The sequence below is a fragment of the Delphinus delphis genome, chromosome X (assembly GCF_949987515.2).
Source record: "Delphinus delphis chromosome X, mDelDel1.2, whole genome shotgun sequence".
Lineage (NCBI taxonomy): Eukaryota > Metazoa > Chordata > Mammalia > Artiodactyla > Delphinidae > Delphinus > Delphinus delphis.
Window position 1 is genome coordinate 34,052,227 of NC_082704.1, and position 18,710 is coordinate 34,070,936.

General features: G+C 38.9%; 1 protein-coding gene across 2 annotated transcripts in view; it reads left to right on the forward strand.

Annotated features, from left to right (window-relative positions):
* The window catches only part of AMMECR1 (AMMECR nuclear protein 1), a 99,369-nt gene extending 81,462 nt beyond the window's left edge, over positions 1 to 17,907 (forward strand). For both annotated transcript variants that reach the window (XM_060002961.1, XM_060002962.1), the window contains 4 exons: positions 144 to 258; positions 13,691 to 13,781; positions 15,178 to 15,274; positions 17,610 to 17,907. In XM_060002961.1, the coding sequence (XP_059858944.1) occupies positions 144 to 258; positions 13,691 to 13,781; positions 15,178 to 15,274; positions 17,610 to 17,724 (418 nt within the window). In that variant the 3' untranslated portion in view covers positions 17,725 to 17,907. The remainder of the gene's footprint in view (positions 1 to 143; positions 259 to 13,690; positions 13,782 to 15,177; positions 15,275 to 17,609) is intronic.
* Positions 17,908 to 18,710: the final 803 nt, after the last annotated feature.

Here is an 18,710-nt window from a genome sequence, read left to right on the forward strand (position 1 = left end):
TGTGAATACATTTGAAGATTTGGGCACCTTTCTCACCTGAGATTTTTTTTTAATCTCATACCTTTTTCAAATGATTGCCTGCCTTTGAAACTAAGAACTCTCATATCTAGTGATTGCTTTAATATTTGCTTTGTTTTCAACAGCGCCCTTAAAGATAGCCGTTTTCCCCCAATGACAAGGGATGAGCTGCCGCGGCTGTTCTGCTCAGTGTCTCTGCTCACTAACTTCGAAGACGTCTGTGATTATTTGGACTGGGAGGTAAGGCTATAGAGAATTTTTAAAGAAAAATGAAAGTAACTCCTGAGTAATTGTTTAAAAATTAGGCCCAGAAAATAACTCTTTCAGCCCATTTCCTATCGTAATGGAGGTGGAGAGTAACTTGGATAAACCTCACAGCTGATCAATGAGATTGTAAGCAAAGGAGTTTTTCTTTCTTTTTTTTTTTTTTAAAGGCAAAGTACCCTGTGTTGTTTTAATCCCCCAAACTGAATTTGCTCTTCATTTTTATCCTATTACTTCACTACAGCACCTCATAAAAGCTGTTAACAAGTAGTAGGCAGGACTGATTGGAATTTATTTCTCCTCTTAATTCCATTCCAATGCACTCTGGTGTGACTGCCACCAAGCAGTTAAGGTAGTCAGGGGATACATCACAGAAACAAGGAGCAAAAGGGTTAGGATAATACATCACTTGGGGACGTCAGCTCATGGATAATAACAGGGTGTTGGTTAACTACAGGTAAACCATGCTAATTCATTCTTGGCTACCTTAATCTGTGTATTTCCACACACCAACACGTAAGGGTATATATATCTAGGGTGTCTCTGTGCGTTGGGATTATCTGAGTAGCCTATATTGATCATATTTTTGTTCTTCGTTAGTATGTGGGGTTGAGTTGTTAAGGAAGTTCAAAGATTCTCACCATGATTTGTTTTGGTGGTTGGGGGGAGTTAGTTGAGTGTATGTCTATGAAATTTTACACGCAAACATACCCATGTTACCCGACTGCTTACTGTATTCAAGGCATGTGCTACATGTACAAAAGTGTTAAAATTTGGTCCCTGCCATAAACATCTTAGAGTCTAAGAGCAGAGAAAAGGAGTATACACAATCACGAAGAAGTAAGTGCTGTAAGAATTAAACAATGGGAATTCAGTGATATACAGGGCATTCGTGTGCATACACATACTCGTAAATGACATGACTGTATCATGATATAACATGTTTAATTCTACTGCCTTTTTAGAATGACTGTCCCCCATGATAACTGAGATATTTTGCTTTGTGGACAGACCACTTTCTTGACAGTTAATTTTATTTTTGGCTTTCCCCTCATTCCTTGTGAGACTTTGGACAACTTACTCCATTGCGATTCAGTTTTTCCACACAGAGAAGAAGACATTTATAAAGTTCGTAATATTCATTGAAAAAAATCTCTGTGATATAAACATTGTTGTTATGCCAGAGCTATTTAAAAAAATTCTGCAGAGAGTAGGATGAAAGAGTTCCTTTCTGCATTTTGTGGTAGGGTTTTTTGGGAGCATTATTAGAATACGAAAGCATCTTAAGATTTTTTTCTAAAGGAAAAAATAAAATTTGTTGATAGTGTTGATCCTGGGAAAGTTGGAGTGTGTAAAACCTTTTATGGGATTAAAATTTCCTAACTGATTGTTTTCTATAAGTTTTATTGTTCCTATTTGAATTTTTCTTAAAGAGAAGTCCACCGATATTATAGAAATATTCCCAGTACTTTATTTTTAAATGATCCCAAATCATATCCCTTACTTATTAACAAATATTACAGTTTTGGTGGTTCTTTGACCGTTTTAAGGGGACTACTCCCTCTTCTCCAGCTAGAATTTTATTTCTGCTTTCTGAATCGCAGGGTGCGGTGTGTGTATTGGTGGGGATGGGAGTGATAATAACAGAAAAAGCCTGAGACCTAAGGGATGATTGAGCTACAAAAACACTTCTTCCCTTACTTGCAGCCACTGAATTGGAAGTATGGTTCTGGGGGGAGGGCGTGCATTCGTGTGTGCATAAGTGTGCACGTGTGGCATGTACATGAATGTTTATTGCATAAACGTGTGTGCATGTGTTCTGCGGCAAGTTGTTAAGTAGGTGTGGGTAAGCACACCATCATCTTCTCTAGCCCACATCAAGTACTGTCTACAGCTAAAATGAACCTTGATATTATTGGACTTTTATGTTCATGAGACGTATCATCTTTCTGTTGGGAGGGTGGGAGGTAGAACATCTAAGAATTGGTACTGTGTACTCTTTGAGGGTGTATTTATCCTCTCTGATCACCATTTGAATTTCTGGAAGATTCTGTATGCTTCTACTTGGTATTGTATATTTAATACATCCCTTAAGGTTTAAATATTGATGTCTATTTTGTGATGCTTTTCATTTAAGGAAACAACAACAAAATGCATATATTTTTGTACTTTTACTATATAAGCATTTGAAAGTGATTTAGGTACTGCTAGAATGGCTATGCTAAGAGGAAACGACTGTCCTTTTCAGTTAGTTCATCATAGTTTAAAGTGTCTAGCATAAAAGAAATTTGTTCCCAAAGAATAAGGATGAAAATTACATTTTTGAAAAGAACATGATTTGGCCTTTAAAAAAAAATGTACCATAATCAGTGATTGAAAATGGAATGGTATTATTGTAAGAATGATATTATTAAGGTTATCCTTAATAATTCTGAAAAAGCATTGCTACTTTATACACAGAATGCCAAAGTAGAATTAAAGACATTTTAAAAAGAGCATATGTCAATAACATTCCACTCCTAGGTATATACCCCAAAGAAATGAAAACAGATGTTGAAACAAAAACTTATACATGAATGTTCATAACAGCACTATTCACAATAGCCAAAAGGTGGAAACAACCCAAATGTCTATCAACAGATGACTGGATAAACAAAATGCATTATAGCCATGCAATTGAGTATTATTCAGCCATAAAAAGAAATGAAGTACTGATACATGCTCCAACAGGAATGAGCCTTGAAAACATTATGCTAAGTGAAAAGAGCCAGACACAAAGGCCACATACTGTATGATTCTATTTATATGAACTATCCAGAGTAGGCAAATCCATAAAGATAGACGGCAGATTAGTGGTTGCCAGGGTGAATGGGAAGTGACTGCTTAATGGGTACAGGGTTTCCACTGGGGGTGATGACAATGTTCTGGAACTGGATAGTAGTGATGGTTGTATAACGTTGTGAATATACTTAATGCCACTGAATTGTACACTTTAAAGGGGTTAAAATGGTAAATTTTATGTTATGTGTATTTTACCACAATAAAAAGGAACATATGCATATATATGTATGTATTTAAACCTACTGTCCATAATAATACAGTAATTCTAAGAAGAAGAAAACTTTAAAAATTCAAAAAATATAAAGAAAGAAATGCAAGCCATTTGCGGTCACACCATTCTGAGATAACCACTGTTAATAGTTTGGAATTATTTCTCTTCTTTTTCTGTGTCTTTGTATCAATAAAACTGCATATTTGTGTACGTAACTGAGATCATATTAAATTTACAGTCACTATTAAAAAGAGGACTATGGGGAAGTCTTCGTTTATGGTTTACCTTTGTATATAAGTTAATTATTTATATTGTGGATTTCCTTTATGAGGAGTCAGTCTATATTATGAAGGTATACGTTTCACTTTGAGAAATTTCACACTGTCCAATAGGTACACCTTTTCTTCCAAGAATGAACTATCCTTTTCACCATAAGTATCTCGCTTTAACCGGAAATGCAAGGTGCTATATATGTTTATGCCAGAGGGGGAAACAGGAGATGATTACAGAATTTCAATAGAGAATTTTTAAGTCAGGGATTGGTAATGAGTATGTTTTATATGAGCAGAAGCCTCTAACATAGGGCTTTTCTGGTGGAAGTACAGTTTGAGAGTTGACCCCCACTGGTGCAGCGTGTTACTGCAGTAGAATTCTTAATTAAAGGGACAAAAATGCCCAGATCAATGCAGGGAGAGGGCAAAGTCTAGAAGTCCCCAAGGGTAGAGTTAGGTAACTTCAGCGACAAGAAAGACATCCCTGTGGTCATGAGGATGAGGGACGTGACCAGTGGTAATAGACACCTAATTTTCAAATGACAAGTGAACTGCCACAGGGCTGGAAGTTACTCTCCATCCAAGCTTTTTAACTCAGCCTGTTTGGGAGCTGTCTTCTGGTAACATGTCTCTAATTTTATGACGGCAGTTAGTAGGAAAATAGGATCTACGTCAGACTTAGAGGCTAGAATGCTTCTATTTGATAATGTGAAGAATGTTTGATAAGTGGTTTCACAAGTGGATGCAATTAATTTCAAGTCACTGTTGAATTGACAGAATGATCAGTAATGCTTCCTTCTGTTATATTTCCTCAAAGTAGTAATTATACATTTAAACTGGGTATCTGTAGGTAGCCTCTCAAGGAACCTGGGTAGTCATTAAAAACAACAAAGCCAGCCACAAAAGGCTGTAAAGACAAACTGGAACAGCGGTCCCTCCCTTATCATTGCCCGCATCATGATCTACTTATTGCCCTGGTAGGCATGAGAAGAATGAGGAGTGATTGAACTGGGGAAAAAAATTCATTGCTGATAAGTAGAAATATCTACCTGCAAGACTAAAATGATTGTTAAATGAGGAAAATTGCTCCCCTAGGGAGAAATCCGAAGTGATCTGCCTTGTGTTTGAACACAGAAACTTAGCACCATTGTTCTGTGTTCTTCAATCGACAGCACTCTCTTAATTCTGAATGGCAGCATGGCTGACAGACATGGCGCTTTAGAAAGAAAGAAAAGCTCATGCAGCATGTTGGAGTCCTCTAAAATGGTACAGAGCCTAGAACTCGTATGGTGACACTATTTGGGAGCCATGTTTCCTTTTAAAGATCTGAAAGAAGATGAAACCAATGACATCACAATCCCTGGAGTTTGACTCGTGGGATGATTCTAGGTGTATCATCTACTAGCTGCTCATTTTCAGGGAGATATAAATGAATAAGCTTTTTGTTTGTAGAAGAACTTGTATAGCAAGTATGCTACCAGTGATCCTGTGGGGAACCGATGTAGCAATTTGCTGACAGATGTCAAAATATTTTATAAATTGTAGTCAGGCATCTTTTATCTCTGCTTTAGAGACAAGATCATTTTGAAGGTATGAGGAAGAAATATTTTTTGTATCCTGACGTAGACCTTCAGATCATATTTCAGTAGATTACTGACATTTTCCCAAACCATAAGGTACTTTTTGCTATATCTAGCTCCCCAAATCACTGAGATCTCACCTGTGTATACAGCTGTCACTTGTGGTCCTAAGGCAGACGGTTCCTTTTTAGCACCCAACACTTACATGGAATAAACCCATGCTGGGTGGGGCTGGCCAGCATGATCCTTATGTGATGCCAAAAATCTGTCCCCAGACTATAAAGCTAGACCTCAAGCCCCTAGTCTCACTCTGTCCCTAAAGCACCCAAGCTTGCTGGACTGCTGGTACTCAGAGAGCTGCACTTCACTTTGAAAGCACACCTCTTGAATGATCACAGCTGATTTCTGACGTGGTCAGTTGCAGTTAATAATAGGGCGCTTTTGTAGCAACCTTCGTGAGTAAACAGATGAGGTGAATAAATCAGCTGCCATCATTATCTCACATATATTTGAGAAGTTCATGTTCTTTTCACCCTCTCTCCCCACTTAAAGGTTTACCTTTTTCTAGCTCCTCTTAATGTTCCACTGAAAACAGTGTTCCCATTCATACACAGATGGTTAGCATGACTCACAAAGTCACCAAGTGAAATGACTTCTAGTGGTACGTGTTCTGTCAACCCCCAGCCCTTGGTTATTTTTTCCCAACTGTGATATACACTATGTTTTGCTTCTCCTCTAACTGAAGATTTCTGCCTTTTTTAAAAAAATACATAGGCTTCATATATCCAAGAAAATGTTTTTCACAGTATTTTCTCAGGGACCTTGAGGTTGTTGTATACGATGTCACTATCATTATGATCATTTAGTCTTTGTCCTGATGCTCTACTTTAAATGTTTTTTCAAGTGCTGTGGAACATTGGGAAAGGAATGCTTCACGCTTCCTGGCCATCTAGAAAGAATTTGCTGTGAATCAACAATTCAATGTATCAGAAGCCTAGTGAGGAAGCAAGCCGAACAAAGTAAAGTGACTTCTAGAAGGTGATTTAATGCATAAAAATTTCCATTGGCTATTGATACTCTTAGCGAAATGGGCTGCTGTAGTCCATTCTCAGGCCTCCTCCAGTCGCTTCCTGCTTCCCTCCCAGTGTGTTGTTTGGTGGTGGGAACGTTTTCCTGCTTCTTCCCCCAAATCCATAAACTCTTCCACCCCTTTCCCTAGTAGTTGCATTCCAGTCTACTCTTTCCTGTACAGTTTGACTCTGTGTGTGTATCCCTGGCATTTGATGAAAAGAGAGTACCGAATTGTGGGAACGAGGGGACTCGGGTTCTCTTCCTAACGGCCACTACCCAGCTTGGTGACCTTTCTGGATCTCCGTTTCCTCACCAGGAAGCTGGAAAAGTTGGACTAGATAATTCCTAAGGTTTCTCTGGATGCTGACACAGTGTGACGCTGTGACTCCCGTTTTAAAAATGGCTTGTTTCGTTTTACTTCCAGGGAATCAATCACTGCTAGCCATTTAGAAGTCGTAAGAGGTCCCTAACTTTTAAAATGGCCATTGCCAACTTAAATGTAGGCAGCAAAGTGAAAGATAGTCCAGTTTTAAAAATTTTACATTCTAGATTTCTTTTTCACAAAAGGATTTTCTTTAGGAAGAAAAATACTCTATTCTAAACCATATATGCTTCTATTATATTACTGCATCATCCTCTAAGTCAATATTATATGTATAAATCTAAATTAAGCAAACATATTAGGGAGTGATTATTCACTTTACAAATAGATATTTTCCTTTGCAGAAGGACACACTATAGGGTTTCTTTACTGTCCTCCTCATGACTTGAAGATTAATTCATTTACATAAGTTCAACCCATATGGAACTTTTTAGGAACAAATCTCTTTTGTAGACGGAGTGACACTATATTGAGTCAGGTACTCAATGTACAGTTGTAATGTGTATAAGATTTTTCTCAGTTTCTTATCAGGCAAACATTTTTATATTGGGTACATTTGCAAGAGGTGTTTTTCCCTGAGCCTTTGAAAAGCAAACTAAATCACATCTCTAGGTTTTAAGAAAATTATTTTATTACTTTAGTTTCCTTGTCTGTAAAGTCACCCCCTTCCTCATTCCCTTTTAAAAAATGGTAGGAATGCACTTTTCTAACTTTTGACAAAAAGCAGGCTTTTTATTTAAAGGTCACCTGTGTTGCCTGAACTTTCCTTGGAAAGCTTCAGGTTGTTCAGTTTTTAAGGAATGCTCATTATAATTAATCATTACAGAGAATAGTTTTTTTTTTTTCCTTAATTGCATTCTGAGCTGTCTCTTGTTCCCTGCAAAACCTTAGAGTAAGAACAGTTTCTTTCACTGCACATGATACATAAACATGTTTGGCTTCATAGCTTTTCAGAGCACCTCTTCGTTAGCCATGCTTTATTTTAAAATCTTAAACTAATTCTTTCAGAGTTCATGGGGGTGATTATTAGCTAGTCCAGGTATTTTAGAGCTGCACGTATATTAGTTAAAATACAAGTTTTCAGATTGTTGTTCAGTGGCCTTTGTGAAATAAATTGGCAGCCTTATGTTCCTGATAGACAAGATGTCTAAGTCTCCTACATCTCCTACATGAATCAAAATTGGCACTAATTGGTGTTTTGGTAAGCTCTGCAAAAGCCAAGAATTGGTCCATGGAGACCAGACTAATTTCTAAGCTAAAGGTGTCCGATTTGCAGGGATTTTAGAGAAGAGCAGCTTATATGTATTTTGGTCAAGGAGACCTTTGCAGTTGTTTTCACAAAATAACAACAGGGGAAAAAAAAAAACCCAAACCTCAGCTGAGGTAGATGGTGAAGTGGAGTTTTTATAGTAGACTATATTAAAAGGTTACTTGTGCCCAAGTGACGGTTTTGCAGTCAATTACCCTTTTTGATTTATTTGTGTAGTATTTCTTGTGCTTTTAAGAGCTTCTCACTTGAAGGAGATTTGAAAGCAAGTACAGCTACAGGAACTGGTCAGATAATGGATAAAAACAGCCTAACAATATAGTCCTTGTTGACATCTCATTTGGTTCAAGAGAAGATTATTTTTTAAGTCACGAAGGCAAGAGTTGTCTCTAGGTGGTACTAGGATTACATGTCATCTTTATTTTCTCCTTTATACTTTTCAAAAGGGATTTTTTTTTTTTTGGTAATATGCACGTACTATTTTTATAAACAAAAAAAAAATCCATGTTTATAATTTTTAAGGTTTACAAAAGTAAAAATTACTGAGAAAAAAACCCTGAATTGCAGCAACACTGTTTTTAAAATTTATTATTTGGCCAGATTCTGAAGTGTTAATTGTTAACCATTGTTAATTGTTAAGTGTTAATTGTTAATCAGATGGGCACTTTCAAAACTTCAGACTTACTTCTGAAGTTGATGCGTGGATTAAAGCGATGAGGAATCACAACTTTGAGGATTTGATGGGCAGATCTGGACAATCAATATGTAGTCGACATTATTTTTGTGTAGTCGACATTATCAGGATTGGGGGAAGTGTTTCATTAGGATCTGTGCAAATTGTCATCAGCCTTTATGATGAAAATGCTAATTTTACTTGCTCAAATAAGAACTATTCTTGGTGGAGACCCAAGTTTGGAGTATTTTCTTCTTTTATGTGGAATTTGCTTTCATTGGGAAGAGGAAGAGTCAGTCTGCAGAAGGCTGAGCTGGGGATGGGGCAAAAGGTACCGTGGGGCTATGAGTGAATGAGTTGAAGGTGCTGCGTTATGGGTTTTGTGCTTTCAGGCAAAAATATCACTTGTGGCTTTGTCCTCCTACAAATATTAGAAACACCAGACTCCGGGTCAGACCCATGGGTTGTCCAATGCAGTGTTTGTTTCTGTCCGTGGTACCACAGGCTGTTTTGTGAGCGAGCATGTGTGTCTCCTATGATGCCAGCCTCTAGAAGTTAGGGGGTGCCCTCTCCTTAGAAACAGAGTCCTTCCATTCAATTCAATGGAACTGGCATACTGAGCCTGGCAGGTCAGTCTTACATGAATGACCAGCGACTGGCTGCTTTGTTAATTGCAAAGCCTATTTTGCCAAATGATATCAGCAACAAAGCCATGTCAGACAAACGTTTGATTCTTTGACCTCCTGATATTTTTTATTTTATTCAAGGTGAACCCACTGAAAATCAGTGGAGTGAGCTATGGCCATAACGTTACAGGGAAACCCAACATTTGGTTCTGAAAATGGGGACGAGTGGGACTAACTGTGACATTGCTAAGACAGGATGAACCTGAGGAAGTAATTGGTTTTATTGGCCAGGATGTGATCAGGGGCAGATTTAGCTTTGAGGGTCAGGACCGTGTAGGTAATTGGGGACCCAAATGGTCCAAGGCTTGCGTGGAGCCTACTCCACTTAACCAGAGCACATTTTATACTCACTGATGCTTTTAGCCGGATGACTTTTTCATGTTTCAGCATATCCAGATTGTTGGCTTGCTGATTAGGTTCACAAGTAAAAGCGAGACCCTTTTGTGGTGCTGCTAGTGAATTATAGGACTAACACTTGCCTTATAGACAGGCTCAACTTTGTGCAATTGAGCAGAGCATAATATGGACTATGTATTATAATGAGGAGGAGAGGGCACTTATTTTTAATGTTCCTGCGTTGAGAGTCACTGCATTAGGGGGTAATAGTTTTAAATGAAGCCACATTTCTAACAAGGGACCAGATAACAAGGATAAATGAAATCTGCAGACAGTCTAGAAGCTTCATTTTAGCCATTATTTATAATCTCTTCTCCTACCAAACCTTTTTACTATGTAGCAAAATTGATTAATTTGCGTGTATCTCTTTTCCCTGTGCCCACGTGCTCTCCGATAGAGCAGTGAACAAACAGAGATGGACAAGAGTGGAAAGAGGATGAGGCCGAGGCCAGGGGGAGTTGGGGATGCATAATCCCCACACTGAATAATCAACTCCAGAATAATCAAGATATATTTTAGGGTCCTAACATTAATCTTGATATTTAATCATTCTGGGTGATGTTAAAAACAAAAGATTGTATAATAGCATTAATAAAAATCACTTGCTTTGGAAAGGTTCGGAATAAATATGGCTTTCTTTTTAACATGAAATAGGAATCTGTTGAACTGCTCTTAATGTCCGCTCACAGCACACACAGATACAGCTCTGTTTAATTCCATATCCTCTTATCTATAAGTCCTACATTTAATTTGCTACCATTCGAGTTGATTTATAGCTTTGCTTAGCAAAAGTACAGTCTTGATTAAAAGGACATTATCACAGCTGATGGACCTTGAAAGCATTTTTCTCCCCAGACCTTCTAATAATTTTGAAAATGACCTGAAGACTCCGATAAGGCTAGATTTGCACGTCTCCAGCTTTTGCTCACCTGGCTGTACTTTGGGCAGTGGTGGCTAGGGGTGTTTGGTGACATAGTTTTCCCATATGCTAACTCCTTATCCATCCTGAGAAATGGAAAGTTACTGCGATAGAGTTTTCTAGCAAGTTTGCCTCAAGGAATCCCAGACCCCTGGTTAGCTGATCTCTTATCTAGCTGATCATTGCAGCTAGAGCCTTTGTCTCTTGGGATGCTGCTGGCCTGAAGGATTCTCCAGTCTGTTGAAGGGAGGATTCAATTATTATACATGAGGGTTCCATTTTGGAGTTGCAGCTGTGACAGATGCCTCCCTCCAACAGTACAGAATTCGTTTTGGTGCTCATTTCAGTGGAGATGACTTAATTTGCAAAGCCGGTGATTACCACAAGTTGGCCAGATTGGGTCAGTCTCCACAGCAGGCCATTTTCCACTCTCCTGTTCTGATTGCGCAGTATGACTACTTGGTGGCGTCTGTGGTTCTGGGAGCGAGATGCTGTTGCTCAACAGGTGACAAAAGGCTATATTATACTTTGATTCTGTTCAGAACGTTATTACCATTCTCCTGATTCCACTAGTTGAAAGAAAAATGAGTCACTCTGGCTTTGGCTTTATATCTCTGTGGAGTATATTTTTGACCTAAGAAATAAGTTATTTCTCACAGAGGAATCACTTGGATATCACCATACCTACAGTGCAATTTACAGGGGCTTTCGATTGTTCAGAATCGTAGGAACACAGAAAAGAATTAAAAATTGTAAATGTGGTACTAATTCAAAATGGGGGAATTTGGGTAATTTTTTTCATGTCAGATTTGATGGTGGGGCTTCTCAAAATACAACAGTAAATCAATTTTATCCATGAGTAATTTTTATTTTGGTCAACATGTCCTTCCAGTTTGGTCTTAACCTCTTCATATGCATGTATCTTTATTAAGATATTATTTGCATACCATGCAATTGGTCTTACCTCTTTTCATTTTTAAATTACTAGGCTTCAAAATCTCTGTCATTTTTGTTGAATAGCACAGAATGTACTCCTATGAAGAAAGGATTTATGTCTAAATCACCTCCAATTTGCCTAAATCACTTTTTTTCCCCCAATACTTAGCCACAGTTTGTCGGAGCTCGACTGATTATTAGAGGTTATCTAGTTAACCCGGAATAAAGATCACCTGGGGAGTTATTCTTTTTACAAACTATACTTGCTGAAGTAGGAGACCTGAAATTCTGATAACCTTCGCAGCCCGCACCCCGACCCCATACCAATTAAACAGCACTGATTGAGTCTAACATTCTCATCTCACAGATAGGGAAACAGTCTTCCTCTCACAGTTTAGATGAGACACCTTAATAAACACCAAAACTCTTTTCAATTTTAACATGACAGATTTTTTGATACATTGAGTTGAAGTTGCAGAATCCACCTCAGTGAATGATGGGAGCATAAATTATTTATGCTGTATGTTTTTAAAAACAAATTATGAAGGATCTAATATTGTTGAAGGAAGAAATTTCAAAGTCACTGATCAGAAAGTCAGTATACAGAAACGGTTGCAAATTTGTCATTGTCTCCGTAACGTGTCAGGCACTAGGGAGATTAGTAGATGTCCTTTATCCTGGAAATGCCTGATAGCTAAGCACTCATATTTCTTCTCAGCTGTCCATAGTCATTTCCCACAGGGTATGAGAGGCCTTACGGTGTTAGTTTTTAAACAGCTGCCCTGATTGCATTTTCAGCAGAAGGATATTCATAAGAATACTGATATTAGGTAGAAGAAATAGCCACAGAGATAGGCTTTAATAAAAAAACATCAACTGCTCATAAGATCTGACAGACTCTAATGGATGGATGTGTGAAGACCTGGGGAAAAAATAAAATGGATTTTCCAGAGGACTTCTTATTCCCTGAAAAACTGGGAAATTTCAGGCTAAGCGCAGAAGAAACAAAAGAAGTCTTCATGGACCCCTTTTCCTCTTCTAGACCTTTACCTCCATACAGATGAATGGATATAGCCACCTGCTCTGAAAAGAAGCCCCTTTCTCTGGTAAAAATGTTTACCCTCCTGGACCTTGGACAACCTTAAACTCCACCTGGGAACCCTTGATCTAAAGCAACCATAGATTTGGGAGAGCAGAATGGAGTTGTTACACTTTTGAAATGTCATTTTTGTTACCAGTGTATATAAGGAAGATAACTTTTTGTGATCTTTAGCACTATACACTATTCTATGTGAGACATGACGGGAAAGGACAGATTCCTTTTGATTGAGTGCTAATCAAAGAAAAAGTGGATTACTTTCTTAGAACATTAGCAAGAAATTGCCCACACTTACTTAGGAGACCACCTTTTTTAGGGTACCATCAAAAGTTTGTCTTTCACATGATAAAGTTATAGTGGTCTCTGGGTTAGTATATAAGAAACTGTGTAAAAATGCCCTGCCCCGAAGTCATTTGAAATCTTTATTGCTCTCGGATTTGGCAGCAGTGTTGTAGATATACAGTGAGGGTTTGCCACCTGCGCACTTGAAGCCATAATACATTTTTTTTAGAAATGCCGTAATGGGTGACGATGCAGGATTTGATTGTCAGATTTTTTTCAGTCTTATCTGTGTTTGTTTATCTACATATAATTCAAGGTTTCGAAGAGACTAGACAGTTTGGGAAGAGAGTCAGCAGTCCCAGAAGTTTTGAAACTCGATCTGAAATGGTGATTATCCCTGAAAGCAGGATGGTTGCTTGCTATGTCTCTGAAGTCGGTTCCCTTGGTCTAGTTCCTTATTGTCATGAGCCACAGTTTGGGGGTGGGGGCAGGACTCTTGCCATCATCGATTGTCTTATTCTACACACAGCCCCAGAATGGTGGTCCTGGTTCCAAACAGAATGGCATAGCCCGGTGCATGCTGGGCACATGCAAAAATCAGTGTTTTCAAGTCTCCATGGCCATCATAATGGCCTTCAATCCTCAAAGTCAGTGTTTCGGAAAGAGAAAACAGATATGCCCTGCCAAAAGCAAGGGGAAGGGAAGAACTGCATTCTCTGAAAGTTAAATTATAACTTTTTCTTTCTGTTTCTGTGAAGAAGACTGTACTAATGAAACTGCCAATTTCTTTCAGGTGGGTGTACATGGCATTAGAATAGAATTCATCAATGAAAAAGGATCAAAACGCACCGCCACCTACCTACCGGAGGTTGCAAAGGAGCAAGGTCACTGTTGTACTTTATTTCATATGACCTAGTGAAGAATTTAAACAAATAATACATATTGAAATGCGCTATCTGACCTTGCAGTTGTATCTGGTAATTGATCACTGTCAGATTATAAGAAATGACTCTTCCATCGCTGCCACTGCAATGTCTGTATGAAATCGGTGAATTACACAGAAGTTGAGTCTCTGCACTGAAGTTTGGCAGCAAAAACATATAAAAGTATACTTTCAAAAAAAGCATAGATTTGTAAAAGGTGGGCTTTATTTTAGGCGATGGTCTGCTATGAATTTTAAGTGCCATTTTCCCATATTCCACTGGGCCGTAGCCTTGTGGCATAAACAAGCCTCTAGTTTGACGATCAGCCACACCGTTCATTGTCAGTATCAAATGTTTCCTTCTTAGGTGGTTGCCATTACTCCTTCTGCTACTATTAAGATTGTAAGTGTCCCATGAAGAAAAGGAGCATTGAGAATACATGAACTATTAGTGTTTTATATGTTCCTAATCAACAAACGTCTTTCGATTTTACAGATATAGCACAAACCTTTATGAACTACCAGTGTAACACAAAATAACGTTTCACTCTGTAGTATCTTGTCCTTTCTAGCCACTACTAAATTATAGTTTCATGTTAGTTGAAATGAATACCTCTTCTTTATCTCATGGAGCTTTTCTTCTCATCAGAAAGCATTGGTAATTTGGTTTTCCCATATGTTTCATATAAATATGATACATAACTACAAAATTTAATATCATTAAACCCCCAAATGAGAGCGTTAGTCTTTAAAGCAGCTATCTGCAGATTTATTTGGGTTGCTTTCGAAAATTTCTTAATTCTGTAGTTCCACTGACTCTGTAAAACATACATAAGAGGTCGAGGGCCTCGGGTATGAGTGTGCATCCCGTGTCAGAACCCATAAAAATGCCTTTGAACGCTGCACACAGATGCACTTGATAGCCTGCAGAAGATACGGTTAGAAGTGGCGATTACCATGAGTTAGTGTGGGAGTTCTAAGTACTACTGAGTTGGCTCAGTGAGGCTTTTCCTTCCCTTTTAAAGATGTCACTGTTAGAGGAGAGTACAATGTTTGTGGCTTGTTACTGAGACACGACCGAGCAGTTACTGCCCGCCAGCCTCTTAGGCTCCTTGCCTTCAAATGCAGTTGAGATAAAGAAGCCAATGTTGCTAGCCAGCAGGGATAGCTAGAATTTAAGGTGTCCCGTGGTGTCCCTGCTTCTGTACAGGATGAAATCTTAGCTCTTCTGTGTGACTGTTTTTAGGACCAAAGGGGTTGGTGACAGTGATAGCTGACCTCTACAGTCATTTTGTATTTAACCAAAAGTGCTTGTTACATGTGCTTGACTGGTATTTTATCTGGTCTGCTCTCCACAGGATGGGACCATATTCAGACCATAGACTCCTTACTGAGGAAAGGAGGATACAAAGCTCCGATTACTAATGAATTCAGGAAAACCATAAAACTGACCAGGTACAGAAAGCATTTCCTAGTGCAAGGCTGACCAGTACATTTTGATGCGTATACCTGTAACCTTTTGATTTCTTTGGTCTCTCTAACTACACTTGCTTCTCTTTTCTGAAACAGAGTGGAAATGAGTGGCAGGGCTGTACTGAGGGTGAATACAATGAACTCTGCTTGGCAGTAAAGCCCATATGATGTATGAGCCCATCCTTCGCATCGTAGCTCTGTGGGCTTACTCTGGCTTTGTTAAAGAAAGCCCTCTGAGCCTTTAGAGTACATTATTGAAGAAAGTTGCCTGAATTAGAAATTGGCCAGCTTTTGACATTGCTTAGCAGAACCCCAGGATCCTGATAAAGCAGTCCTCAAATTTGAATTTCACCTTAGAATTTTGGCAGTGATAGAAAGCTTGCTGAAAAACACAATTGACAAATGCTAAATGTATTTCTGCATGGGCTCATAGGGGTACTTACTTAAAAAGGAAAATATCAAACATTTTGGGAAAATGAGTTGCTGTTTCCATTTCTTTTAATTCCACAAAACCACATTGAATGCCTATAGTCTAAAAATGGACTATTCTCAGCTCTGAGGAGTTACAAATTTGAAAATGCCTGCATTGCTGCTCTCTCTGAGTTCATATTCTAGGAGAATAGAAGCGCATGTACAAAAATAATTATTAATATACAGCAGAATGTGATAGATGATATGAGATCATAGAGTAGGGAAAGAGGAACTCCAGGAGGGGGTTGAGGATAACAGAAAATTTCAAAGAGGAGGTAGATGTGAGGCTGGGCTTGAAGAATGAGTAGAATATTTGACAGGTGGAGAGTGGGGGAGCAAAGGGATTAACTTAAACAGAACTTGGTGAGTCAAGGCATGTAGGTGGCGAAGTATGGGGCAAGTTCTAAGGAATCTTCAATAGTCTGATTCGGTTGGTCTCTCGGTGTACATAGAGAAGGTGGTCACTGGGGAAAATATGGCCCAGAAGGTAGAGCGTAAGAAGTTTAAACCTGATGCTATAGTCAATCGGTAGCCATTGAAGGGTTCTGAACAGATGGATTTGGGGAAGTGTAAGATTAGAATTGGAAACAAGAAAAATAATTAGGAGACACTGTTATTATCTAAGAATCTGTGGCAGCAATCCAAAGAAGGTGAAATGGGAGCCTTAACACGAGCTGTGGCAGTGGGATGGGAAGAAAGGAAGGAAAAAAAATATTGTGGGGAAAATGAAAGGACTTAGTCATCATTCGGAAGTAGGGAAGAGGAGCCAGTCAAGGCTTTCATCTCAATAAAAGGGACCAAGGCAGTCCCTTTCACCAAGAGAGGGACCGCGTTGGGGAGAGTTACATTAACGTATTGATTCTGGATTTGAAGTGCTTCCTAGGCTATCTGTATAGAAATGTCCAATAGGTCACTGAAAATGTACGTGTGTAGAGCTCATGGCTAGAGATGGTGATTTGGATCATCTGTAAAGAGGACATAGTTGAAGCTGTGAGGCAAGAGTTCACTGAGCTGGGACAGAGCGTAGGGGCAGAAGACCTGAAGGTAGAAATGTAGGAAACTCCTACAAGGCGAGGGTAGGATGAGTAGTCAGAGAGATAGGGAGCAGTCCGAGAGGCAGGGGGAGAACCAAGGGAGTATGGAGTTGTGGAACACAAGGCACAAAAGAGCTTCCAAAAGGGAGTGCTGCGCGGTATCCTAATGGAGAGGTCAGGCATGATGAGGGGTGGCTTCTGAAAGAGCAGTTTCTGCGGAAGCGCGGCAGTAGAAGCCAAGAGGCACGGGGCCGAGGAGCGGTGTGAGATGAGGTAGAAAATACACGTTACTCCTCTGAGAAGGGTGGCAATGAAAAGAGACCTGAAGATGGGGGGAAAGAGGATTGAGATACCACGATCAAGACAAGTTTTTTGTTGCTACTGTTTTCCCTTAATGGCAAGACCTGAGACATGTGGACAGAAGGAAAGGAATGGTTAAAGAGGAAGCAACGGAAGATCCCGGAAGAAAAAGTAGTCAAGTGAATGAAATGCATACATGACAGTAATAGGCTGGCCTTCCTCCGTTCTTTCCTGTTAGCAAACCGGAGCTGAGGAGGGCAATACAATTTCTAGAACAATTTAAACAAGGAGTAGTAGAGTGCAAAGAGCACCGGACTCAGACTCTGGATTCCTGGGTTCTGATCTCAGCTTTGCTGCTTATTAGCTGTGTGACAGTGGGCAAGTCACTTCTTCTCTCTAGGCCTCTGTTTCCTCATCTAGAAAATTATCTCTAAGGGTCCCTCCTAGCTCTGACATTCACATGTCACCTATTTCGTGATGTTAACTTTGTCTCTTCCCTAACTTTCTTTCAGGTACCGTAGTGAAAAGATGACCTTGAGCTATGCTGAATACCTTGCTCATCGCCAGCATCATCATTTCCAAAATGGCATTGGGCATCCCCTTCCGCCATACAACCATTATTCCTGACACTGAGCCACACAACCAGTCACTGGGCCTCTCTGCAGACCTCTTCCCAGGAGACCCTACCCCTTCTTGGTCTAGCTATCTCTTTTACTGTACCATTTTATGATGATAGTTTCCGTTGCCATGGTGAAGCTTCGACATCGTCAGTTAAGATCATCATGGTAACGGGTAGGAAAATGGCATTTATTAAGATGATCCTGTTTTATTATATTAGGTCATTGATTTTTTTTTTTTTGCAGCATATATGAATTTTGGGGTTTTCTTTCCTTACAATATTATGTGGAATTTTGCTTTGCTATCTCAGTCAGGTTTGTCTTTCTGTCCTTCTTGCCTTCCTTCCTGTCTTCTTTCCTTCCTTCTCTCTTCTCTTCCTTCCTTCTGTTGACTGTGGATGGGAGAATTCATGCAGTTTCTAAGGATTTCATTTAGGTGTTTCTTTCATTTTCCTCAGTAAGATAGGTCATTTTTGATAGCTGTGTTTGGGAGTAATTCATATCAAATTCAGGTATTTGTATATTACTCTTGAATTTGTCTGAAATTCATTTTGCTATGAGAGCTTAGTATGTGGGTCTTCACTGTTTAAGTATATGTTTTTCCCATGGTTAGAATAGATGAACTTTCGTTCTAGTGTAGAACATTCGAAGGTCCATGATAGGACTTGTCACAGAGAGTGAGAAATCATTTATGCCTATTGTGCTGGTTATCACAGGAAAAACTGCCTCATCACTTTATAGAACCAACTTACAAACTAAAACACTGTTTTAAGAAAGTACAAGCTACCTTTGAAATATGCTACAGAAATTATTTTGAAAAGCAGAGAATATCAGGAAGAGAGCAGATACAGAATTTAGTGCCTTTGAGAAGAATATAATTATGTGGAATTAAGAGGGGTTAGAAGAAAGGCAATTTAGAGAAATATTCTTAAAAATTTTATTGTTTCTATAATGTGAAACAACAGATTAGACAAATTGCTTACTCTTAAGTATTTT